The 27,754-nt window shown below is 41.0% G+C and overlaps 1 protein-coding gene across 2 annotated transcripts; it reads right to left on the bottom strand.

The window, feature by feature from the left end:
* On the bottom strand, positions 1–27,511 carry ppm1aa (protein phosphatase, Mg2+/Mn2+ dependent, 1Aa). 2 transcript variants are annotated; one of them, XM_086126805.1, is made up of 6 exons: positions 27,117–27,511; positions 24,827–25,680; positions 24,620–24,737; positions 21,156–21,267; positions 21,012–21,069; positions 1–1,493 (listed from the first exon to the last, which is right to left on the bottom strand). In XM_086126805.1, the coding sequence occupies exons 2-6, from the start codon at positions 25,661–25,663 to the stop codon at positions 1,458–1,460; spliced, it is 1,161 nt and encodes a 386-aa protein (XP_085982931.1). In that variant the 5' UTR covers positions 25,664–25,680; positions 27,117–27,511; the 3' UTR covers positions 1–1,457. The 2 variants fall into 2 exon arrangements, with proteins under 2 accessions (XP_085982931.1, XP_085982932.1); XM_086126806.1 differs by lacking the exon at positions 1–1,493 and adding an exon at positions 12,812–16,086 and having other exon boundaries at positions 27,117–27,509.
* Between the last annotated feature and the right edge of the window lie 243 nt (positions 27,512–27,754).

Raw genomic sequence — 27,754 nt, forward strand, 5'->3', positions numbered from 1 at the left:
ATTTCATGTTAAAAGCCTGGCACAACTTAAAGGTTCATTTGCTAGGACAAATATGATGACAGAGAAAAACAGCTGATAAGAGTTGAATTTCAGAGACGTTCGAGACAATTTCCAAAAGTTTTCATTATAATAATCAGTCATTTCACAAATTCTTCCATAAATAGCTCTGGCATTGGACTGTCAAAAATGGTGCTTCATTCCATGTATTCTTTTCTGTCTGTCACATGGTACAGCTTTTGTGGGACAAGGTTTTCAAATGAACAAAAAAGTGAAGAAAACAAGGTGTCTAATAATTATTTCTATGGATGTATGGCCAAAACAATGACAACTGATCACCAATGTGTGCGCACAATGTGATGCCTGCAAATTAATTTTATGAGCGGACAAAGCTTGTGTGGAAAAAGCTTAACCACTTGAAATTGTTTCAAGAGTTCTCTCTCGTCTCATTTGCCGCTGAAATCTCACACCCAGAAAGTAAACATAAAATACACACGTTTGCACAGATTGATTTCAAGGTTTACTTGCGAACACAAACACTTGAAGAAAACGTTCCCATCAATCCTCCACGGATCAAAACCATCTTGCTGAAGTGAGGGGGGGGGGGCGGCTTTACATTGCAGTGGGGGGTGGAAAGTAGCTTAGTCTGGATACTATAGCTCTTAGGTAAAATTTGATTTCAACTTCAACTACTTCACTGTATATAATGGTTACTAATTCATTTACTTAGTGGGTGACATAAAACATATAAAATCATCTCATGAGGAAAAATATCAATCATGTTGAGTTTAATAAATGAGCATGGAATATTTTGATGGCTCGAGTCTGTCTGGCCGGAATGTGCCATCTTAACTATTTCATGCGCCCTGTAACCTGATAACATGATAAGCTGTCCACTGTAGCGACCGCTGCCCCTGAAAGGGTTAAAAGCAACCCCTTCGAAGAAGTTGTCATTTGATAAAGGAGAACAATAGAATTACAATAGTGCACACAGTACCGGAGCCAGAATTGAAGCCACTGTTTGGAATGTTGTTAAGCAGTGGCAAACAGAGCTGCAAGACAATACAATTCACTGGCCACAACATTAAGTACACCTGCACTATAATGTAATTCAACTTAATTAGGAAGATATTCACATTTTTATTTTCCCTCATATACGATATGATCAATACCTTGCTGCAAATTACAATCCCGGTGATGAACATCAATCTCCAGTCATCGATTTTCGAGTGTGTTTGTCTGGTCCGTGAGAGGTGGAGTACAACCTGGACGAGTCCAGTCCCGTGTCAGTCACAGGGTATAATTAATAATAATAAAAAAAAAAGATGCAGTACAAGGATGAAATGTTGAATGACCGGTCAGTCAGGGCAGATGTAAAAATGAGCCACACTCACACTTCACACAGGAGGAAGTGATGGCAATGGAGGCTTGATAAAATGTTCCGATTAGCTGTTGTTTTTTTAGCTGAAACCACGGAAGATGAGGATGTCGGAATCCTGGGGAGGAGAAGAGCAGGGTGGAAGTGAATTCTGGCGATGGGAGATGAAGCCAAGTGGAAGCATGCTCGAGGAATGATTCAACCGGCACTTGGCTGCATGCTGGCACGTCGCAGACATCATGCGCAAGAGTCTGGTCGGCGGAGTAGGCGAAGGAGAGCAAGGCCCGAACACACATTACGAGTTCAAACTATACGGCGGAACCCCGCAATTGGCAGCCGACGGGGACCTGGCTGGCTTGCAAATATTGATTCTGAACTGCTTCAGATGATGGACGTGGCTCAAGGAGATGAGTGTTTTTGTTTTAGTATTGCTGTTTTGTGTATTTATGACGTGGTGGCAGTGGTAGCGGCGGATTTAGTTGGGTGAATCCTCACTCAAGGGCCAAATGCACCACCCGCCACAGAGGTGTACGCTGTACTTTACATAAAAACCAAACTCAAACGCATCAAGTGTTGAAGATGCCCAATGAATACACAAATACAAACATTGATCCCTCACTTATCGCGGTTAATGGGGACCGAGACCTCCCGCGAAAGAGAAAAATCCGCAAAGTAGGTACACCCCCTGTACAGGTATATGTACATCCATCCATCCATCCATTTTCCGAACCGCTTGATCCTCACTAGGGTCGCGGGGGGTGCTGGAGCCTATCCCAGCTGTCTTCGGGCAGTAGGCGGGGGACACCCTGAATCGGTTGCCAGCCAATCGCAGGGCACACAGAGACGAACAACCATCCACGCTCACATTCACACCTAGGGACAATTTAGAGCGTTCAATCAGCCTGCCACGCATGTTTTTTTTTGGAATGTGGGAGGAAACCGGAGTACCCGGAGAAAACCCACGCAGGCCCGGGGAGAACATGCAAACTCCACACAGGGAGGCCGGAGCTGGAATCGAACCCGGTACCTCTGCACTGTGAAGTCGACGTGCTAACCACTGGACTACCGGCCCGCCTGGTATATGTACATGTGTATGAATATATATAATATTTATAAGGCCAAATTTAATGGTATACATCCATGGAGAAGTAAATATTTATAATAATTAACATTACTTATATATATATATATATATACACATATATATATTTACATACATGTACTGTATAAGATGTAGTATAAGTTAGGTTAGGTTAGTGTATAAATAACAAAATACAGTAAACAAACAGGAAATATACATGTAGTACTGTATATGTTGCTCTATGTGACTCACTGTTGTTTTGCTGACTTTCGCTCTGCCTCTCGTGGACTTTTTGCGGCATTTTTGCTTTTTTTTGGGGGGGGGGGTGAATACTTTTGAAAAATCCGCGATGCACTGAAACCGCGATAAGTGAACGGCGAAGTAGTGAGGGATCACTGTATTTCAGAAAAACGCCACAGAGCCGTGACACGACACTTCAGCGCGCTGGATATGAGAAAAGGCTGTGTATGTACCAAAAACAAACAATTTTCCCAAGAGTGACATCAATACAGTAGACGACAATGCGTGGTCTTGCACAAAGGGATGAAGAAAATTCCTTCTATAGATTGACAGAAGATGGCCACAAAGGTACAGAAATAGTGCGGCGCCTTTAGGAGCGCCTCCAGACAATAACACCTATACTGTCGAGAGATGACGAGGTTGTTAGAAAAATGTCATTCAGCATATAATTGCATTTCATCTCATTCTTGCCCTTCGGCAGACAATGCAGCCTTCTTTTGTGAGGCCCTCGGTGGCTTTTGTGCAGGCGGCACAATCCAAAATGTCACAATCCATCACAAGACTTCCATAATGATAAACAGTTTGTTGTACAGCGGAACCCTTCAAAGTCACAGCCCCAAATGTGGAACAGTTTTGACTTTTGGGGGCAGGGTTTGTTTTTTTTTTTTTACACCACAGAAAGTGCTCAAAACAACAGACCCTCATATTGAAAAGCTGCTTAGTGCACTTGAATCCAAAAACTTTTTTAAATAAAGATCACCAACTCCGGCCATACCTGAAATACGCCCCACAGCGACCGTATCACTCTGACAATAGCTTACTGCCCCCCCCCCCCCATCCGCCTTTAGTGTCACGCACCGCCACACGCTGTACATTAGGTTAATGTCTTGATATTTGTATTGCAGTTAATTGTGTTCAAAAATGAATAAAGATATGTTGCCAATGTATGCTAATGGTTGATTTTTTTTAAAAAAATTATATTTGGATATTCTACCATATTTTATCTTGATTGATAATCGCTATCCGTAGCCTGCTGCTGGCTTTCATCAAGAAAGGTTGTCGCGAGGTGCCCACTTGTGCGGTGCAGTTTTAACTTGTTCAAACTTTTCAACTTGTTACAAAAGAAATGCAGTGTGGACACGGCTTCAGTATTCTGAAAATAGTATAATTACGTGTTTCGATTTTTGGTCCAATAATGTTTCTCAAGAAATCAAGTTGTGTGCCGGTACCCTTGTGAGCATTTTCATTTTTTTTTTAAACTGAGGCTCCTAAAATAGTGTGACAAACTGTATTTTAGCAATTACAGAAGCACGGTTAAAATAATGGCAAAGTGTGAGCTTGACAACAGATGGGACTTGGCCGTCCTGAAATAATGACGAACTGATGATGGCGGACGAGCAGGCCAAAGTCAGTGATGTCACTTCAACTATCTTAGCAATGAGACTGTTTCTTTAACCAATCAGATTTCAAATTGGACCTCATAAGGCGAGCGATCTGGCCATTGAAGACGTCAGGGTTTTGTAACAGCCAACTAGCAAAACATGTCTATATATGTAAGCGTCTGCACAAATTAGTACATTTAATCACCAGCATCTCGAATGAGTATGAGCTAGTTCAAAAAAACAAAAACAAAAAACGTAGGTCTCTTTTATTTTATAAATATTCATTCTATGATATGATATGATATGATATGATATGTCATTCTGTTTGTGGATTTCAGCTCTGCGTTCAACACCATCATCCCGGAACTCCTCACCCCCAAACTTCTCCACCTCGGTGTGTCCCCTACGATCTGCCAGTGGATCCTCAGCTTCCTGACGGGACGGACACAACAGGTGAGACTGGGAGCAACAACATCATCAATACGCACCACCAGCACTGGAGCCCCACAGGGATGTGTCCTCTCTCCACTGCTCTTCTCTCTCTACACAAACGATTGCACCTCAACAGATCCAGCTGTCAAACTCATAAAGTTCGCAGACGACACCACGGTCATCGGTCTCATCAAAGACGGCGACGAGTCTGCGTACCGCCAACAAGTGGAGCAGCTGGAGCTCTGGTGCAGCCGACACAACCTCGGGCTGAACACGCTCAAGACTGTAGAGATGATCGTGGACTTCAGGAAACATTCTTCTCCACAGTTGCCCCTCACACTATCCAACTGCACTGTGTCAACCGTCGAGACCTTCAAGTTCCTGGGAATCACAGTCTCCCAGGACATGAAGTGGGAAGTCAACACCATCTCCATCCTGAAAAGGGCCCGGCAGAGGATGTACTTCCTGAGGCTGCTGAGGAAGCATGGCCTGCCACAGGAGGTGCTACGACAGTTCTACACAGCAGTCGTCGAATCAATCCTGTGTTCTTCCATCACGGTTTGGTTTGGGGCCGCCACAAAAAAGGACAAAATCCGACTTCAACGGACAGGACGGCGGAAAAAATCGTTGGCACCGCCCTACCCACTCTTGAGGACTTGCACACTGCAAGAATCAAGACAAGGGCACGGAAAATCCTCCTGGATCCCCCGCACCCTGCCCACCACCTTTTCCAGCTACTCCCCTCAGGCAGACGCTACAGATCCATGCGCACCAAATCCAGTAGACACTTAAACAGCTTCTTCCCTCTAGCCATTAACTCCTTAAACAGTCACTGACGTAGTCACTCTTCTTGTACTACAAATACTGCTACTGGTTACTCTAAAATGGTTCAATGATTTCTTGTTTACGATGATACTAATGCAGCGTGTTATACCGGAGACAAATTCCTTGTGTGTTCTACATACTTGGCCAATAAAGATGATTCTGATTCTGATTCTGATTGGGCACGTGTGTTATTGTATTGCATTTTAATATGGTTTTGATGGTTTCTATAACTGCTATGTGATTGTTGCGGTATTACATGTCCCCACTGAAGGGCCAAATTCACAGCCAGCCAAGTAAGTGGTTATTAAGAAAGTAAAGCACACACGGTATCGGCTTGGTTCACCTCAGGGTCATCTCCGAACAACAGTTCAACAGTGATGCAAGTCAGAATCAGACAATAACAACCACTCTCAGGAGACACAAGTTATTAAAGAAAACGAAGGACAGAAAACAACTGCCGCTGCGGCAAGGTGGCCGATAGTGAAGTCAAATTCTACAAGTGGGAAAGCTACAAACCCAATTGCGGTGATGTTGGGGCAATTTGTGAAGCATAAATAAAAACAGAACACAATGATTTGCAAATCATCGTGTTTAATTGAATACACTACAAAGATAAAACATGTTCAAACTGGTAAGCTTGATCGTTTTGAGCAAATAATCATAAACTTAGAACTTCATTGGGAAATGGGTTTGTAATATTCGCGCATGTCTTTATTTTTCTCATTTCTAGCCTTGTTTTAAAGTTGTTAGACCGACTTGGTTATGACAAAGAATGCGGGAGCAATCGAGAGACCGGCAGCGATTTACTTCACCCCGAATGTACCGGCTCAGCATCTTGCCTATCGGTTGGAACCAAAAGCCGCGAGCAACAAAACACGAGTGGTGGTGATGGCGGGCAGCTGTCAACAAATTCCACAGCTCCGGCGCCAAAGCCGAGATGACCCTCTGGCGGGAGTTGACATTAATCCTAAGTCTTCCAGTCGGCGCGAAGGCAATGAGAGGACACAATTCGGTGCTGGGAGCCAATGCTGATCGAGGCTCAAACGGACCAAGGTGCCGATGCTAATGAGCGGATCTGCGGCTCCTTAATGAGCCCGCATCATTTGATGTCCTCATTTACAGTGAGCCGTGTCTCAGAGTTGAAGGATAATGAGGATTCCCACTGCAGCGGCTTGTGTAAGCCACCTCATGCAGGTCACACATGAGGGGACGCGACGAGCTGGGGGGGACATGGTGGTCAGTATCTTTTGAAAGGTTCGGGGGTGGGAGCATGTCAGCCATGCTTGATATGCTTGTTTGTACATTAATCATCGAATCACTGCAACCAAGTGAGAAAAACTTGGGCGCCCCCTGACAAATGCACTTCAGGCAACAACTCAAAGGAAGAGGAAATGGAGAAGTGCGAGAGGGATTGCGGGTAGGGTACCATAATTGGGGCTTGATTCTGACCTTGTGTGATATGTCTCAACTCTGAAATAAATGTCCATCTTCGGAGATGCCTTGAGATAAGAGTGACCCAAATGTTGAGATTTTTCAACAAAGCAGCTGCCAATCACTTGTTTTATTTATTTTTTTGTGAACTTGCTTCACTCTCATCATCAGTTTGGCAAATGGTGAACAATTCATCAAAAAGACCCTTGAGGCAGTTTAATATGGCTCCCAGTTTAAATTTACTGTCATAAGAAAACAGAGAATTACCTATTTTTTTGCACTATAAGGCACAGCTAAAAGCATTGAATTTTCTCGAAACCTGACAGCGCGTTTTATAATCTGGTGCGTCGTATATATGGATCAATATTTTGATGTCTCGGATGTGGTATTTTAAATATTCTGTAAAGCGCTTTGTTACAGCTGCACCGGTTGTGAAGGCTCTACATAAATAAAGCTGTATTTTTTTGTTATCGTATTCCATTAGCGTAGCTCCATCTAGTGGATGCATAATGCAATGGCAGCCACTACTGTCACTTATATTTAATGCGCCTCATAATGTGGTGCGCCCTATATATGAAAACCGTTTTAAAATAGGCCATTCATTGAAGGTGCGCCTTATACCCCAAAACATCTAGTGCGGAAAATACGGTACATGTGTATTGAAAACAACCAAACAACACTGCCTTAAGACTAGTCTGCTAGCTTGCTGCTAGCATACTGTGCCCTCAGTAATTAGTTGCTTATTTTCTATCTGATCGGATTTTTGAGATATTTTCATTTTTTTGTTTTGAAGTTTTCACAATAAAAGCTTACACAATTTAAATGTTGTAATTTTGAGCTTTGAGGTTTCAGAAAAAAAATCAACCTGTTGCTGAATCAAACCCTAATTTCAAAGTCATTACTAAACATATTACAGCTCTTGGTGCAACAAAGTTCACAGAGGATGTGTGTCCTGACAGCCCCTACTCTTACTGATGCGGAGCAGATGAATTAGGCGAGCTGAATTGTTGTTGGGTTTTTTTTTTCCTATTCACGACAAACAGAGCATGACATGCACTTCAACAAAGGCAGATGGATGAGGAGTCAGCCCCATTTGATGATGCCCGGATCCGGTGGTTTGAGGTTTATTCAAGGTGCACAGGTGGCAGTGGGAGTTTGGCAACGCGATTATGCAAACAAAGAGAGAAACATGTGAAGCATCAGACGCTTCTGAAATCGCCGTTCATGTGTTTTTTTTTTTGGGAAGATGCCACGCCAGCAGGAAAGCAGTTGTATCGGTTGGTCTTTTTTTTTTTTTGGGTTACATGTCCATGCACCAAATATGTAGTGCAGTGAAAAAGTATTTGCCCACTTCCTGATTTCTGTGTTCTTTGCATATTTATCACACACGTTTCAAAACCAATTTTAATATCACACAGAGAGAATCCAAGCAAATACAAAATACAGTTTCGAAATGCCGATTTATGATGTTTCTTTCTCACACACACACGGACACAAAAAAAATCCAACCCTACCTGTCCCTATGTGAAAAAGTAATTGCCCCCTGAACCTAATAATGGTTTGCCACCCTTGGCAGCAATAACTATAGTCAAACATTTGGGATAATTGGTGATGAGTCGCTCACCTCGCTGCGGAGGGCCAACTCTTCTTCACAGAATTGCTTTTAGTCCGCCATATTGGAGCGTTTTCCAGCATGAAGTGCCCATTTAAGGTCACACCACAGCGTCTCAATTGGTGTACAGAAGAATTCATTATCCCATCAATAGCAAGTTGCTAAGGTCGTTAATCACTATTGTTTACATGTGTTTCTAACACATAGTCCATCGAACATTTCTATCAATCAACTTGTTGGGCGCTGTTCCATTTGTGATTGGGAGTGTGTGAAGGTGGCATTTGCGCCCGCCAAAAGTAACTGTTTGTACAACCTGATGTGTTAACTGTTCACCACTGAGCACCATTTGAATATTTGACCTTTTAACAGGCCTCGTGACATTATGCTGACATTTTCAGCCATAAGCCCTCCCATGCTTCTTAATCCCGCTGGCAGTGGACTGGTCTGACCCGCCCTCTCAGCACCGAGACGAGACAAGTGCCACTCCTGATGAGACAACACCATCATGCGTTTGGAGCAGGGAGGGGAGGGAGAGACGGAGGGGCTCAAAGCACGTAGAAGCAAAATGGTGTGGAATCGTTAGTAGACTGGAACATTAAATTACAAAAGAGGCGCCAAGAAGATGGGAGGGGGAAAAAGGCTTGTAATAACTCAAAAAGCAAAAGTATTTGGGAGATGAGCCTCTTGTTATTTGTTTTTTTTTACCGTTTGGAGTTGGAAAAATGCCTTTTTTCCCCGGTACACACAATAAACGCTTTTGCATCATGATCTTTTCTTAGTCATACTGTCCACACATACATCAGTTTGCTTCTTATGTTACCATTAGGACAATTTAAGTCTTGCAATGTTGCTTTAATTCTCCACCACACAAAGGTATGATTGAAGTGGTGACTTTTCACATTTAATTTTAGAACCGTTCGCTAAAAATCGAGCATTTCTCATTCAGGAACGACAACCATTTTATGCAGACTAGCCTGTTTTTTTTCCAAAGGTGTAAAAGGTTTTTGCATTTAACCCTTTCATGTACAAATAATGATAACCTGATAAGCTGTCCACTGCACCTCTTATAACTACCAATAAAAAAAATACCAATGCGCGGTGCTAAAAACTGTGTTGTATTGTACCGGGTTCGGCAAGTTTGCTATTAGGCTAATGATATCAGTTTTACTTCTGAAATTGAATTAGTGAAAGAAATTAGGTTTTCTACAATATTCTAGTTTACTGAGATGCACGTGTGGATAATACTCAGGTTTTCGTATGTTTACTTCTGTCCTCTATGCAAGCATGTCCTCCTCCGTGTTCAACAACTTAAAAAAAAAGCCATCAAATGACAGATACAAGATGACAACCAATTTATTTGGTAATACATTCTGCAAACTAGAAACTTTATTCAAACTTTAAAGGCTAAAAAAAAAAAAGTAGGGTAGAAAATGTCAGGAGCAAGGAAAGAAACGCATCAATCTACAAGCAAGGAATGCAATTTGTTCAACTGACAACACAAACAGTACACCTCCCTCCCCCAACAGTTTCCTATTTTTTTTGTCTTTCCTTTGGAGCTGAAACATCATAGAAAATATACAGTAGTCATAAAAGAACTCACAGGGGGGGCCTCCAAGAAGCATTTGAATCAATATTGACAATACTTATCTACAACACTCCAAAGCTATTCTTGAATGTATTCATATATAGCACAGCAGACACTTGCAATGCTCTCGAGGTCACCTTGTGAACACACTAGTGTTTGTTTGACACTCCAGAATGAAAAAGAAAAAAAAGAATAAAATAAAGATTTCAATGTTGTTTTTCAAAAAGTGTCACTTTTTTTTCCCCCTCCTCGATAGCTTAAGTACCTTAGCGTGAACATGAGCAGCGTTTGTCTTCCTCATTGGGCTTTGTTCAACAAGTAACTAGAAGGGCGACATGATGAGAGCGGGTAAGGCAAATCGGTGAGCTTATTATGAGCTGGACAGTGGGGGAGATGGGGGTGGAGGATGGGGGGGGGTGCAAATGAACCTCACTGCAAACACTACAAACAAGGTACATCTATGTACAATAAGGTGCCAGCAAGTACGATTCAAATATCTGATCGCCCTTACGACAACACAGAGGGCACATCAGCCGAGGCTGACAATGGGAACTGTCGATACCTTTTAACCATTTTTTTTGGTGGTGGGGGGGGGGGGGGGGTGTGTGAAATGACATTTTCTGTCCGAGAAAAGGTGATTAGACACACAGAGCAACAGTGGTTACGACTATGGCAGTGACTCACACCTGAACCTCATTTAACATTTGGTTACAGAGAAGTATTAGGGACACACTGAAATATCAAAGTCAAATTACATATACAGCATATTATATATACACACACACACACACACGTATATAGGAGGTGTGCATCTCTCCAATAAAAGACTATTTCATATGCATCTCAATATATTTTACTGGAACAATTTGATACGTTTCAGTTCGATTCGCTCACATCTTTTAAATAGAAAGTTCCCCTCCCTCCCCCAATGTACTTTAATGAGAATAGTGGCAACATGCCAAATGTTTTGCAAACGAATGAATGAGTCAAACGTAACGTTATGAATACATTTACATAGCTACGCATAAAAATTTAATGTTACAAGAATGTCGTGAGAAAAATGGGGACAAAAAAAAAATCATGATATCATATTCCCAGAACAGTCATATTACAATACTCATATTGCTGCAACTATAAAGTCATGATATTCGGGTAAAAATGCCGTAATATTACGACAAAAATTCAATGAATATCTATTAGATGACAAACTAATTGTGATATAATTAGAAAATTGACGCATTATGAAAAAAGGATGTTAAGTTACAAGAACAGTCGGCAATTATATTGTTGCAACAATAGACATAATAGTGCAAATAAAAAAATTGGAAGATCAAAGAAAATGGCGACAATATTAGCACAGAAAGTTGCAGTATTAACATAGTTTTATGTAACTTAAATTTTAAGAATAAAGTCACCTATTAAAATTGTCAGCTTCTCACCAATAATTCTTATAATCCAAGTTTTATATTTGTAATCTTGTGTTTTTATTTCCAGATTTTTTTTTTGGGTGGGGGGGTCTCTTTACAAATCGTAATAAATCTTTTTCCACCTAGGTTTCCTTTTGTAATATTCTTCTGTCAAGTACTCTGTTTTCAGTGTGACCCGAACACTTTGGTATGAAGTTGAACCTCCAACGCTGGATACTACTGACGATTTGTGAGTGTCCCAACATCGGAGATTAATGTCACTCAGCAGGGTTCCCACGCTTCCACATGCTTTTTATTTATGGACCTTTTAAGGACTTTGGAGGGCTACTTTAGCCATTTTTAAGGACTTTTTCTTCATTCAGCAGGGGATTCACGGTGGATTTAATGAACAGAAAGCCACATATCACTGAGCTAATGTTCAAATCATTGCTGCCAAAGGAAGGGCACATTTTTATTTTTAGAGGCAATCAGCTAACCCTTTCTTTGACATACTGTATGTCAAATTGGCCCGAAATGACCCGAAGTGATCACGTGATCATCACTGGAAGTGATCGGGAGACGGCGGGACAAGCAGGGCAGGAACCAGGAAGGCATGTAGCCCGACAGCGGGGTTTGAGGGCAAAGGCGCATTTTCTGACTATTAATTGGAAGGATGGGGAAAATGACATACACAAATGAAATGAACACCACAGGTTAATTTGTAAGGATTTTTATTGATTTTAGAAGCTTTTCCTGAAAATTAAGGACATTTAAGAACATAATTTTACAACTTTTTATGAACTTTAAGGACCCGTGGGAACCCTGCTCAGGAGGTTTCAAATTAACATCATTCGTGTTCTTATATCTGTACTTGTTTTGAAAGTTTTACGTTTTACTCGTGATCCAAATCTTTATTTTCGTAACTACACACATCAAATGCTTTGTGCAAGAGAATAAAATACAAAAACCATGAATAAAGGTAAATGAGGTATTTTCGGTTTCTGGTAAATGAAACGGGATTTAGTTTTGAGGGGGGGGGGGTGTAAAATTGTGATGGGGCTTTGGGAGTGAAAGCCATGTGATGGAAAGTTGACAAGCGGAATGAAGCCAAACACCTTTTTTTTTTTTTGTTAAAGGTATCATGGCCAAGTCTCTTCAAAACTAATTACAACACGAGCGATACTGAATAGTCACTTTGTTATTCTTTCATTACAATCAGCAAAGCCAAAGGCTTCTCAGTGGTAAGAGCGGACAGAAAAGCAGGTGGAATTCTTTTTTTTTCCCCCAACTTGTATCAGGAGAAAAACAAAAACAACAAAAAAAAAAAATAACCAGACAACACAAATGCCATGAACGTTTCTCAATGAAATATCAATGAGGAGCTACCAAATAAATGGATATTCTCGTGTAAATCTGAAAACACTGCATTCAAACACCCAAAGTCATGATTGTAAGTCTTTAATTCTTTTCTCCATCTTTTTAAAATGTGTGTTATTTGCTCACACGCGTACACACACGCAATAGGATATTTATAGTTTACTGAGCCACCACTTGATCAGAATTATTCACAACCTTTAAACCATGTTGCTTACGTGCAACAATTGTCTTCATCATCATCTTTGTCTTTCAGGTCAATTCACTTCAGGCCATAGTTCATCACACTACAGTATTTAACAACCACAATAGCTTGCTGCATTAGTCTTTGTTGTTGTTGTTGTTGTTGAACCTTTAAATTGTACCCTGTGTGGTCGTTGACATCGATGCACATGACGGTAAGCTACGTAGCTGCTTCAACATGGACTCTACAGCACCACCAGTGGGTAAAAAATGTGAGATTTCCGTCACGTATAACACATGGGCTTTTTTGGGGGGGCCATAATGCCACCACAGCAGGTTAGAAAGTGGCTCGGGAAGGAATTGAGTCAAAGAATTTGCGACCCACGACAAGCAAGGTGGAGTTAGGATTGTCATTTTGAAAGAAATCTTTAGTATCTTATTACTATGACACTGGAACTGCCTGAAAACCGGAGATTACCGTATGAAAGGAAGGATTCCAATAGTAGTTTTACAAACTAAACTAAAAAGGACCCCAAGACAAAGCAGAGTCCCATTTTGTCCGCAGAGAAAAGAAAAAATCTAACTCAAACAACATATTTATTCCTTGGATGTTAATAGTCAAAAATATATACATACATTAATTTCCACAATGCAATTTTAGAGCATAAAATAGCAGAAAATGAAGGAGAAATAAAGACCTTTCCTCTTGAAGAAATGTATCTGCCTTGTGAGTGGGGAAAAAAAATCGTCAATGACGAAGCAGGTGGCTGGGGGTGTGATACATGAGGTTAACACACACAAATCATTGGCGCTAGCAGCAAACTAGACCGTGTGGCCTGCCTGCCTTGGGCGCACAGAAATACCCCAAGAAAAACAAATACACAAAAAATAAAATAAAAAAAATGCTGTCCACAACCATAGCGACACTTTACAATCAGCGGATTTGTTCTTGGTATGAATGCCCCCCAAACCCAAAACCAAAAAAAGGAGAAAAAAAAAGACAGCCTTTAAAGTATTTGAGCCAACAGTTGATCCTATGAGGTCACACCATAAAATAATCAGTGCTCAAGTGTTTACATCAGTCCAATTACAATATCATCTTTAAGATACGCCCCCACTCACCAGGTCGGTGGGAGAGGACACATTTTTAAAAAGTTGGGATGTCAACGGTTGTGCCACACAAAAGTTAGAAAGAGAGAACAGCTTGCGCGCACACGCACGCACACACGGTTGGCATAAAGCTGAAAGAACGTGGTTAGGAAGAAAAAAAAATCTAACCACTGTACGACTTGTGAAAGACATCCACAAAACAGACGGATTGTGTCCTTGGGACAAACAATAAAACTTGGTTTAATAAATGTCAAATTGTTCAGAAAGAGCATGCACAAATCACACTCTGAATACAAATGTGATATGGAAAGGGCACACCAAAGCTTTGTAACCCCCCCACCTACCCCCCAAAAAAACAGCCTGGTGTGTGTGAAGCGTGTGACGAACAAGGATACGCGTGCGCGTACATACACACAAGCACCCACGCACACTTGCAAGTATCTAGTCAAATAGGTGGCTTTTGTTTTAAAATGACACTTTGCCGTTATTATTGGAGCATGTACAGAAAAAAATGCATACAAAAATAAAATACATGTTTTGTTTTTTTCCAAAAAGCACATGGAGGGGATAATTAGGGTGGTAAATGGTTTTGATATAGAGCTTACTGTGCTGTCAACTATACAATTTACCCGTTTCTTTAAGGAGCATAGACCAACTGAGGAGAGAGGAAAAGTAAAAGCGTGGAGGCATCGTGCCCGGAGAACAAGCAGTAATATTCACTATGAAGAAATGGGTTAAAATTCCAGAAGAGCAGGAAAAGGCAAATAGTGCATAAAAAGGTTTTCTTTTTCTTTTTTTTTTTTAACTTAATCAAGCTGCATTAAATACAGGCTGTTTGTACAGGACAATTGCACTTCACAAAAACAGAAATATACAAACGCACACAAGGAAATGTGAATCAAATTAATTACAGCAACAACAACAGAAAAAAACCCAAACAAACCTACTACATAAACTGATTATTGGGGGGTAAGAAATAGAGGTAAGATCGGGCGGCCCGAGCCCGAGAGTCCTAAAATGTCAATCATTGCTTCGGGTCGGGCCGGGCTTCTCTCTCGCTGACTTTTTTTTTTTTTCTCGTTTCGAGGCTGTCAATAGTTTTGGCCACGAGAGACCGGGGTTCGCAAAAAAACAGAGGTGGCCTCATCACAACACGAACTGTACTAAACTCTTGCAATGACAATTCAAAGAACTCCTTCCTGTCTCTGTCTATTATCCAGCCGTCATTGTTTTTCTTTGTCTCTCTGCTTCTCTCTCCTAAAGTGCCGCGCTAGATTCTTAAGGACGTACTGCTGCTGGGGTTAATGGCCCAATTTCCAAACCGTCAAAATGATGAACAATCTGAAATTTTTCCTACAACTCTTAAAAAAAATTCCGTCAATGATGGAAAATTGTCGGTTAATGTACCCTCTGCAGAAACAGAAATACATGTTTAAAAGATGTAAATATTTATACAGACTTGTTTATCTTAGATTTCGTGACAAAAGACAGGCTTTAATTTGTGATCACAAATCACCCCTCCTCCTTCAAAGTCATCACAAATAAAATAGGAAATTTCGGGTTTGCTTCGGGCTCGGGCCTGGAAATCAAGTTAATTGGTCGGGCTCGGGCCGGGTCGGGCTTAAATACCAGCGGGCCGGGTTGGGCCGGGCTGGATTTTTTGGGCCCGATCTTACCTCTAGTAAGAAAGCCGTGTGGATACATTTGTTATGTTTGACTTTAGAAGGGAAGTATTAGGATGGGTGAACATAAAGGGGAGACACGACGCTGGGTGGGGAAGTTGGAGGGGGTGGGGGGTGGTCCTGAACTCCAGAGTGGACTGGCGCTGCACTATCTCCACGTTTGTGTGCATGCAACTCCTCTTCCTCTTCCTCCTTCTCCTCCCATGAAATTCCCTTCTTAGAAACCAAAAGCTCAGAGTGACGACAAGACAGACTGCTGAGCTGGGCTGAGCTGCTGTGGGTCTTGAAGAGGATGGTGGTTTGTAAACGGTATGCTGTGTTAGTGGCGCGACGCTGCGTTACCACATGTCATCTGTGGACGCTGAGTCCTTGACAAGAGAGGAGAGGAAGGACAACACCCTTGAGACGCAGGTCCCAATTCCATCAGTATACACAATAAAAATAAAAAAAAAACATACTGAAGGGTAATGCGCACGTTTACTGACGAGGAGGCCCCAACATTGCACTGCTCACGTTTTATGAAGGAAATCTCATGCATCAGCAACAGTGACTTTTTAACAGTGAGCGTTTAAAGACACCACATTATTTTGTGGCCTCCTAAAGCAACGACTTCATGTTTCTTGGTAATATCAGTACCATCATTGCAACGCATGGTCACTTTTGATGCCATTGAGATACTGCATCATTTTCGCTTGTGTCTCATCACACTGTGGACTCTCTGATCGTTTGCCTGCCTCCCTCTGGCATACTGTCTCTTGTTTGTTACGTGTGTGGCAGGAGAGAGAGAGAGAGAGAGAGAGAGAGAGAGAGAGGGGGGTGATTGGGCTTCTCTCTTCGCCTCCTCCTCATCAATGCCGATAAATTGTCTTATCATAAACAAGTCGGCCTCGCGCGGATAGCTGGCCAGGAGCTAGCTGGAGGCTAACAGCGGCTACGCCGACAGAGCGTAAAGTGAGAGCTGCCTTCTACGCCACCAAAACAAGTCTCTTCGCCTCTCTCAGAAGGCAATGCTGATGAATGTTAATTACTGCACAAGGTTTTATCATTCAAGATTTAAGTAGACATGTGTACTGCTGTAGTCTTTGTCTCAAATATGTAAAGTATAATCACTGTTGATATATTTGAAACATGCTGGTACCCCATATACTAACACAAAAATTCCGAGGGGGGCGGGGGGCGCAAACCCTCCTTCACGGTTTTTCACTTATCGCAGCCGTGGCCCGGTCCCCATTAACGCCGATAGGTGAGGAAACACTGTACTCAATTGTGAAGATACAGCATTAACCCTTTGTTCGCATTAGCGGGTACCTGACCCACTTCTACCATTTACAGCGTGGAGTTAGCTAGCTAGCTTCTGAGGCTCAGACATGTAGGCCAATCTAACCATATGAAAGACGTGTGATATTTGATTGACCACTGAAGAAGGCGTGGTTTCAGTGGACAAGCCGACAGTGTTTGAGAGCTGAGAAGACAAAACAGATTTGGATGATTTTCAAGCTTCATTATAGACATATTTTTTTTCCATTAAAAATTGGCAGAGTTGTTAACAATACACTTCTTTGTGTTGTGTCAAATGTTTCAAGACGTGTTAATTGAATTTAAGAGTTGGAGCCCTCGGAAAGGTAGCTGGAAATCGGAGTGATTGCCCTTGGTTAAAAATGGCAGTAATTTGTTTGTGCACGTCGAAGCCTGATGGAAAATTAACATTTTAGTTTGTCTATTCGCTGAGCAAAAGCTACTCGAATTGAGAAACATGACTTACTCAGTCAAATATTCAGGTTCACCTGAAATTAAATTTACTTGGATTAATAACCAAGCCTCTAATTAATGAGATGATTTTTGTAATGACGGAGGAAAACACACATTTCTGTCCTTGTCGTTCAGCATAATGTGCCCAAAACGACAATAATATTTTACCGGTAATTTTAAAAGTGAATGCAATGTAGACGGCAAAGTCAGTTTAACGTGAAGACAATCACCTTTCGAGACACATGCCATAATCACCCGCATCATCTTCCAGGTGTTGTCAGGGCTAAGGTGGCTTCATTGTTTGTTGGCCTTGTGTTTTACTGAATTGCAGTTATACTTGCAAGACAAGTGGTGACAAGTGACATTCTTTCCAATGGGAAAATTGCTTTTGGAACTTGATCAACACTGATCCTTCCTTAGGAACGGATTGTGTTCCATTTTAGAGGTTCCACTGCATTTTGGTGGTGTTCAGGCTCTAATATGATATATGCACCGACCAAAACTGTTCCCTGTTGTCTTTGTCAAGGCAAAAAATTTGATACAGCTCTTGAGGGCTGTCACGATTGAATATTTTTAGGATCGATTAATTGGATACAATTTTACCAACCAAGGGTACTTGGACAAATTTCATGGGGTACATGGACCCATGAACTATTTTATTTCCAAGATGGTGAGTAAATCTCAGCCCATTCATAAAATGGTATGTGTGCACTCCAATTTGTTTTGTTACTTATTCAAATGAGTTCCAGCTTTGTGTGGAAAATATGGAACAATTGCAATTTTCTTATTTAACTTGATTTTGTTTTTTATTATTACATATTTATTTTCATTATAATGAATTTGTATTAAATGCCCGAAAAATAAACGTGAAAATTAAGGGGACAAAATAAAACTTTCATTCAATCATCAGTTGTGTTATGTTCTACTTTTGGGGAATGTATGACAAAAAGCTTCCGGGGATAAAATAAATAAATGCAATAAAATAAAATGATCGGGAACCACTGCCATAGAGGGCTGGAGTGGAACATTACCAGTTTTTGCTGCACTCAACATTAAACGTTTGGCTACCGTCATAGCTTTTTTTCTGGAAGGATGATGACACGATGGGAGTGGTGAGATTGAAGCAAACATCGGAACGGTCAAAAATTAGATTTTTTTTAAAGCCAAGGCAGGGCCAAGCAATCAATCTGCTCCGCTTTAGAAAACAGCAAGGCGCTTTATGTTGTAAGCCTTGAAAGTCTCTGCGAAAATTAAAACCTACAAGTTGCTGGTGCACTTTGGACTCCTCATTTTTTCAAATATCAAACTGACTGAGGACCTCAAAGGGACCAGTTTGCTCAAATTAGATGAAAAACCAAAGTTCAAAAACAGCGCACTTTTTAATGATTTGCTTGCTCTCTACAGCCAAAAAATAAAAAATAAAGAAAAAATGCATGAGGCAGCCAACGGAAAGTCAACTTGATATATTTGGATGGAAAAATCTTTCGACGGGATTTTGGAAATGGCCCTTCAGTATGTTATTGTGTAGCATTTGTGGATGTGGATGCCACATGGTGATACGGAACTCAAATGTTTTTTCTACCAACCACAACAGAGAAAAACATGAGAAGAAGGCACATTTATGTGAACTTTGGAATAAAATAAAAAGACAGAAAATTGAGAGGAAAGTAGACTTTGTTGAGTCTAGTTCAGTACATACGAGTCTATGCTTTTTCTTCAACTCCGATATGACCAAATGTGGTATTTTAGTGTTTTCTTGTGGTTAAGAGCCACAGGGTATGCAGCTCGCGAGACTCAATACACCACCTTAGCATAAAGACAAAGTCTGCAAATGGTAAACAAGGACTTTCAGACTTTTGACTTGATTCCCTCACTGAATATCGGCGTTCATACAATCAGCGAAATTGTTGTCATTCATTCAAATGCTATAAGCGCAAAGAGACATCTTTGCAATGTCTGAATGATAAAAGATAATACAACTTGACTTCTTCAATGGACATAACACAGGGAATCTCAAAAATCGACCCGTTCAAATTCCTTATCTCAGGAAAAATATTATTAATATATAATACCCGTGTCCAAAATTAGTGCGTGTTTCAGTGCCATGATAGTTGGCGTTGATCGGCAAGCGTGATAGGACTAAAATTCAGTCAGTATTGACCAACATTTTGAGGAAAAACCTAAATTCATTTGGATATAATGTGGCTATGCATTTAGGTATCAACTGGTTGTGTGATATTTGACTGAAAGGAGTGCTGAGTAAAGATATGTGGTTATAGTGGCTATCGTCAATACCACACCCCTGTTCAAAGGTATGGCTTTTGTGATAAAAAAAGACAACAAAATAAAAAGAAATCAGTTTAAAACACTTTCTACCATGGGAACTAAAACCTGTAAAACTCAATTGAAACAAAAGGAAATTATTGAGAGAGGAGCAAAACAACAAGAAAGAACTGACAAAATGTGATTGCACAGGTGGTAGAGCTGCCAACTGACTGAAATTCCCTTCCGGAACAATTTGCCTGAATTTCCGCATTTCAAAAATGCTATCAAGAACATTACCATGGGACAGTTATTGTACTCCATTATATAATAGGGAAAAAAAAGAGTTATCCATACTGTTCAATGACAATGCAACCATTATTCTATAACAATAATTGCTAATAAAAGACGGTTTCAATTTTTTTTTCATGTGTAATACCTCAACCTGGCAATAGCACCTGCAGTTGCAGCCCGAATTAAAGTCAAGATGTATTTTTCTGAATAAGTCACACTTTTTTTTTCATAGTTTTGCTGGTTCTCCCACTTTGACTCAGGTCCAACTTGTATATATTAATGTTAGAGGTTGGACTGACACCCCAAATCCCTGTTGCCTAATTATGCTGACTTTTAGTGGTTGGAAAATACTTTTGGTGCGTTACCGCTGGTGGCCTGAAAGTGGTGGTAATGCACCAATGCTGTATGTGCAAAGAAATTCACCTATTTGCTCTTCAAAAGGATTTAAAGGAGAAGTCAACCCAAAATTGTTCTTGACACAATATGTTCTATGTCACCCCACTCGCCCAAACATCGCATTCTGATGAATATTTTGTTTGGGAAACATGAGGTGAGTGGTAAAATCCGCACATTTTTGTCCATCTCATTGGGCGACCATTTTGCCAGCTGCTGTGGACTGAAAATTACATCACAGTTGCTCAAGGCTCAGGTACCAACCAATCACTGGCTCAATTTAAAAAAACAGACGATTACTGTAAGGAACCTTTTTGGGTTGGCTTCCCCTTCAAGGATTATTGGCCTTTTTCTTGCATAACGGTGAATGCAATTATAACAAATGAGTTATATATTCTACATTTGTACATACAGTTAATATTTTTTGCAATAACATTTCAGATCCATTACTTGGTGCTTGGGAAAAAAGTGTTACCTAACATGCGCAACAGTAGTTAACGTTTACAGTCACGCGTCAAAAAGCATGCGTACTTCAACCAAAGCCAACGCCTCAATGAGTAAAAAGACTTTTGGAGGGACAAACTGGGATACTTACTGTGTCATCACTTCGGTAGGGGTTGAGTTTGTTGTACACAGCTTCAATAACACTTCGTCTGGAGAGGAGAAAAGATAACTTTTTAAAAAATGGTAAACGGTGAGTCAGCACTCCTGTTCATTCCAAGTATAAAAGGTCACATACTTGCTTGCAAGCTCTCCCCCGGGAGGGAGGTTGGGGATGCTCTCAGATGCCAACGTCCTCATAACGTGGACTAAGTCTGGTACGCCTTCATCTCCTTGCTTTTTGAGGATGTCTGATGGAAACCCCCCCCCCCCCACAAATAACAAGTAAGACTCCTGGACACAGAGGAAGGTCAAACATAAATATTTGCAAATGGAAACTAACAGATGGCTCGAGAATATTGGGCTCCTAAAAGACTCGAATGTGTGTTGTGCACATTTGAAAAGAAATAGTCTCTCAAGGAACTATTCCTTCGCTGTCAAAACCGAGCCTTCTCTGTCGCCGCCCCCACCCTCTGGAACGCTCTACCACAACACATCCGCAACTGTACTGACCTTCAATCCTTCAAATCATCCCTTGAAAACTCATCTGTTCCGCAATGCTTTTAATACCTTTTAATCTCTTTTACCCATTTTACTTTTTGTTCATCTAAATGTGCTTTTGTAAATTATGTATGCTTGTTTTAAGTGCACATTTTTATCCTGTGTTTTAAGCTCTTGTAAAGTGTCTTTTCAGTGTGATGAAAAGCACTTTCAAATAAAATGTACTATTATTATTATTATTATTAAAACAACTACAAAAATGGCCAAAGAGCTACAGCAAACCGGAAGGACAAATACTGCATAGCTGTTGGCTGAACTCTATAAAATAACGTCGCACGTTGCAGGTGGAAGTAATTAAAATAGAATAGCAGACAGCGGCAGGCAGACAAAAAGGACATTCACCCTCTTGTCAGTACTCCAAAGGGTACGCAAAATAAACTCATCTGCAAACACAAAAAAGGCAGTTGATAAAATGCTGATGAGTCTCTTGGAGTTCAAATTCATTGTTTGTGCTTGTGCTACTTTAGCCACGGGGTTGGTTGGCGAGCTACGTGCGGTCTGTTAAATCTTGGTTTTTGCGGGATAAATTCAGTAATTGAATTGTAGCATGATTTTAACTTCCTAGTCAAACATTTCACTGTTTTGAAGGGTAAGCAAATCATAATGTGTATCAATGTCACTGAAATTTGATTTGACCAGTAAAAATGTGATTCGGATTTTAAAGTACAGTAATTCATGTTAAAATAGAGCTCATGTTTAAATAGGTAAATTTGGGTAATTTCAAGGAACAAATTAAAAATAGATTTTAAAAATTTTACTTGATAAATATGCTTAAATAATTGACATCACACTCGATTTTACAATTTAAGATTTCATGAAAACAGGTTGAGTTTCACACAATGTATTTTTATTTAGGCTGCATTTTGGTGTACTTCTTTATCATTACAGGAGTTTAAAACATGATGGCATCGTGTATAGAATATTAAGTCTAATGTTTGTACGCTTTCTTTGTGTGATTAAAGGAAAAAGAAAGCTGCCTAGTCATTATTGTATTTGAGTGAATTCCAGCTTCAAACTCTGTGTAGATGATACCATCCCTTACAAGTGGGGACTGCGTGGGAAACATTTAGAATTTGACATTCACTTTTTTGGGAGGCATGACATTTACTCCCCGAAACAAATTGTTTCATCCTGGTGACGTTCCAAACAGTGTAATTTAGTGGACTGATTAATAAACAGCTAGAGCTGCCAACTGCGAGAAATATTAACTTGTGTGCACAAGATTTAGATCATTCTGTCAGAAAAAAAGTGTTAAGTTCCGTCTTAAAAACACAGACATAGCCTCTTTCACAAAGTTGACAGCTAGTTTAGGTTAATTACAAATTCATCCCATGAGGAATATTCAATTCTCAGAGCAATATTATAGTGGCACTTTGAAATTCGAATTTTTCAAGACTCTGCCAATTTATTTTTTGCTTTAGTTTACAGCATCTTACCAACAGTAGTGGTAGAGGTCCATTCTCCTCCTCTATGTTCTATTTAAGTATGTTATTATTCTATGTTTTGATAAATATTATAAAGTGCTATTTTCATGATTAAAATTGAATTTTTCGGGGGAAGAAGCTTGGGATGAATTTATGGCATTTTCATTAATTTCAATGGGGGGAGGGGAAGATGATTTAAGATAAGTAATAATTTTGTTGCAACCCAACAAGGAAAGAAAGTACTGTAAAAGCAAAGAGCAGCAATGAAGTGTGATTAAGGTAATACAGTAAGAAGATCAGAGGACGAATGAATGAATGAATGAATATTCCAAAAAAAAAAATGTTCTGGTAAGTCGTAAAATAATTTAATTGTGCTACAGCATTACACTTACAATGAGTGTGTGGTATGTTATGATTGACAGCGATATATAATGCTGAATTAAGATACAGTATCGGGAACACCTATCGCTGTGCATGATATGCGGTATAATAACTGCATTGCCAATTTACAGTAACTTGCCAATGATTGTACAGATCCGCCGCCATATGCAATGTCAGAGAGTCGGGTCAAAATCTAATCCTGACAGGCGCATTTTGAGAACTAGGCCGCTCGCCAAGAGTGTCATCGTGTAATTTCACACTTTAATGCCACTCCAGAGACCCAAAGACAGAATTAAACCTCATCTTAATTTGATTCATTTAAACCACCCATTATAAAACACAAAACAATCTGTCTTATGTGTTATTGTAATATACCCCATTTATTTACTTTACCATAGCAGGAGTTCATTTGAAGGAGGCACAATGTCTGCCGATTCATTAAATGAAACCGTTTCTCCCTTTTTACAATGTGAATGGAATATCTAAGTGTCGTACGTTAAGAGTTTTCAGTTTGTGGGTTCACTTGTGTCACTTATCATTGACAAATTTGCCTAGACAGGGTGACAAGAGTAAAAGATCTTCTGAAGTTACTTCTGTCCAAGTTTCCACTGGCTGCTTGGCTGTTAGACCATGCTGACGTGTATTTTGTTTGTCCTGTTTTATCAATTCATTTTTCTTTTCAATGTAGTTTTCATATGTTGCACTGCCTGGGATTTGGTAATGAAGTTCTGTCGCTAGTGAAAATGCAATTGATGCTTTTACTGTATTAATGGAGTCTCGCATGGACATCACAGGGCCCAACAAGTAGTTCCACCCCTAACCGCTTTGATGGTTTGGAGGGAGCTCATTTCATGACACTGAACCGCCCTGTCATAAGAGGCTAATTTCAGCCAGGCTAGAAACAGAAGGTGTAAAGAATACTGTAATGTATGATGCGTGGGATATTTGGACAAAAGCTTTTCAGAGATATGTTATAAAGACAACTGGGAACGTTCACAGCTGTATTATTGTACCAGGAGGGCACATTTCCCCGGCAATACCTAAAGCACCATCTTAGATAGATCTGAGGCCCCTACTTGAAGCCAAACAGTAATAGACGTGGCCTTAATTCCACTCAATCCAGAGTGTAAACAGAAAGATACAATATTTGAGGTGACATTTCAAATGGAGCACAAATTAATTTCATCCACCGAAACATTTATCCCGAGTCAACATTTTCCTGGTTTCTTGTGTTTACCTTCTACTCTTGACTCCAGATATTTATCCAACTCGGCTTCTCGTTTTACTGCTTCTGAAGAAACTTTTGGAGCACCAGGAAAACAGATTAAAACAACACTCATGTTGTCTCGACTACCCTGTGAAATAAACACAAAAAAGGTCAGAGCGGTTAGACTGACTGCGAGAACACACAGGTGTATTGTTTTTTTGGTCAACATGGCATTACCTTGTACAGGCAAGTGTCAACAATTTCATTGCTGACTCTTTCAAGATCATCCGTGACTTCTAGCCGTGACCGGACAAAGTCACAGAGTTCTTCATTGGCCATGACATCCCAGATGCCATCACAAGCAAGAATTATAAATTCATCATCCCCTTCGCATCTCTCGATTGCATAAACTTCAGGCTCAGGAGAGACGAGCTGCTCTGTCGGGCCTTTCCCATGCACACACTTGTAGTCGAAATCTCCGAGGGCCCGAGAGACAGCCAGGGAGCCGTTAACTCGCTGTATCATGACTGAGCCACCGGCATTCAGGATCCTCTCCTTCTCCAGAGGGTTACTGGGTTTGTGATCCTGCGTGAAGAAGTGCACAGCACCCCCACGGCTAAGGAGTCCTCGCGAGTCGCCACAGTTAATAAAGTAGACGTGGCTCGGTGATATCATCACGCCAACCGCGGTGGAGCCACTTCGGTCCACGCCGTGCTTTTTCTCTGAGATGGTTCGCATGTGATCGTCTATCTCGAGGAAACCTGTGCGGATGCCGTTCTTCACACTTTCCACAGAGGGATCCTCCTGCAGAGCACTCTGGAAGTCTGAGTTGCTGGTGATGTGCTCCAACAGGTGCTCGCAGCAATACTTGGCCACCTGAGAGCCGGCATGCCCATCATAAACAGCAAAAAATGACCAGGGGTCGAGACCGTGAGGCAAGCCAATTACTGCCGTGTGCGCATCTTCCATTTCTACTCGCCAGCCCTGCATACTGCTCAGCCCAAAACGCAGGCTGTTACCCTCACCATGGGAATTGTATTTTTCCATCTTTGGTTTGTCCAGAAATGCCCCCATTATGTCCCTCTTGAAACCTGTGGAAAGACATATGGCATGTGTTTTGATATTTAAATCAAGCAGCACTGTGTACAGAGGTAGCAGTATCTCATCTGTAAGGACTTGGACTTTGGAACTGGTGGGTCACAATTTGAGTACTATGGTAGCAAAAAAATAAATAAAATCCTAACTACTACTGAGGTGCACACATACACATGCACACAAAACATGACACTGCGTGTCTCAGGCTTAACTGACAAACATGGTCCGGATGCGAGGCCTCATCTCATTTCTCTATTCACAAATTCCTCGGTCCTAGGCCCTTTTTACATGAGAGCACCTAGCCCCAGAAATTCTACTGAAGACATGAGGAGACTGACAGAGGGAGATTGGATGAGGTAGTGTCTTGGGCGAAATGGACATTTGTTCTTCGATTATGTCATTTCATGGAGACATCTACTCTAGATAACATAACTCATTGTTACATGTTACAATTGAACCGTCTGCGCGCCGGAATTACTCCAATTACCACAAATACCGACTGTGTGATTTGTTTCAGGTGGGATTAAAGTTAAATATAAAAGTCAGCTTTGAATAAAAAAATACATTCAAATCTGAATTGTACTGCTCACATTGCATGAGCTAAAAAAAACAATAACAAATACAAGTCACATATGGGCAACAAAAAAAATGCAGTTGACTTGTAGTGTGAACGTTGCTTATCTGTGGTGTTACACACAAATAAACAGCAGTGTGAATGTCAAATTTCGTTTAAGGGATTAAATTGAATAACATGTGTAAAAAACTTCATTTAATATCCAAACATATTTACTTCCATAGACTCGCAACTTGGTGTTCAAACAGCATGCTCTGCTCTAAAAATAGAAGGCCCGTGTACATATTTTGGCTACATATTAGGTACACTGTTGGTGTGGACTAAATTGAAACGCCCTTTCACCGCTGCCTGGCCAGGTTCAACTCGGAAAGTGGGGCCAAGGCTCGACTCTGGGAAGTACATTTTAATTAAAACAACGAAACATATCACCGACCTTCGTAGCGACCAATTCAAGGCGTTGGAAAGACCATAAAAGTAGTCAAAGCATTCGTTACTAGCACGCAGAGCTAAGGCTCGCGTCACTAACAGACTGTCCAGTTAAACGATGACTGCGATTTGGGCAGATATGCATGCTACGGTTCGCTCATTGCAATTGCGAACCTGTTGAGAATGTGAAACAATTGTTGTTTAATGAACGAGATACGTAAGCTAAATAGCGCATCTAAGACAGCGAAGCAAATAAACAAACACCCTCGCTTACTTGCGGGCCTTGACCCTTGTCCCTCACGGCTAACTTGTGCTAAGCTAATGTATCCTATCATAGCGCGAGGCAAGGAGAGCCCCTCGGCCTTGCTAACGAGACTAGGTTTAGCCAAGTCTTCAAGTTACCAGCTCAACGACAGTCATTTCATGACTTACCGAATGTCCAAAATAGTGGTTACTAGCAACAGACGTTGAGGCGATGACCAACGCTCGAGTTCACACCGGGACGGGAAGTCTCACGTCCAGCGACGAAAGTGAGCTTTGACTGGGTTTAGGCTCGGGTAGCTTAGCCGACTAGCAAAGAGCAATCGTCACACAAGACCCAGTGCATAGAAATGGCGTTTGAGCGGAGGTTTCTCTTTGGGTACGACCTTGATGCGTTACATTATCTCAGGAGGCGATCGCGAGGAATAGATTAGCGTTTTTGTTTTCGTGAGGCTTTGGGAAGCCAAGCCAGGGGGGAGCTGAAACGTCTGCCCCAGCCTCTCCACTTGACAGCTTGCTAGCTACCGTTAGCTGTTGGTGAGAAGAGGCACTCGGGGAGGACCCGGATGTTGCAGGTTGCCTTCGAAAACATGACATCATCCTTGTACACCGAAGACACGCTCACTCAGCGCGTCGGTTGCGAGCCTCATTTGCGCAGCCGCATTCGAATGCAATGCAGGGCATTTTAAAACGCTACCGACCCCGCTATTTACGTTTTATATTGTACATGCGAGTTAGGTTCAGAAAACATTTTTTTAAATTGGAGAAGAGAGGAGAGAAGGAAGGGAGAGAGGTACGGTGCTTATATG

This window comes from Hippocampus guttulatus, chromosome 13, assembly GCF_054856545.1.
Source record: "Hippocampus guttulatus isolate MCC_2025c chromosome 13, RoL_Hgut_1.0, whole genome shotgun sequence".
Taxonomy (NCBI): Eukaryota; Metazoa; Chordata; class Actinopteri; order Syngnathiformes; family Syngnathidae; genus Hippocampus; species Hippocampus guttulatus.

What these genes read in the sequence shown, in the direction of transcription:
- ppm1aa (XM_086126805.1), bottom strand. Translation starts at nt 25,663, where the DNA reads ATGGGGGCATTTCTGGACAAACCAAAGATGGAAAAATACAATTCCCAT. An exon ending in TCTGGAGTCAAGAGTAGAAG is followed by an intron (nt 21,268 to 24,619) that starts GTAAACACAAGA and finishes GGTTTCCATCAG; the next exon opens with ACATCCTCAAAAAGCAAGGA. An exon ending in GGGGGAGAGCTTGCAAGCAA is followed by an intron (nt 21,070 to 21,155) that starts GTATGTGACCTT and finishes TCTCCTCTCCAG; the next exon opens with ACGAAGTGTTATTGAAGCTG.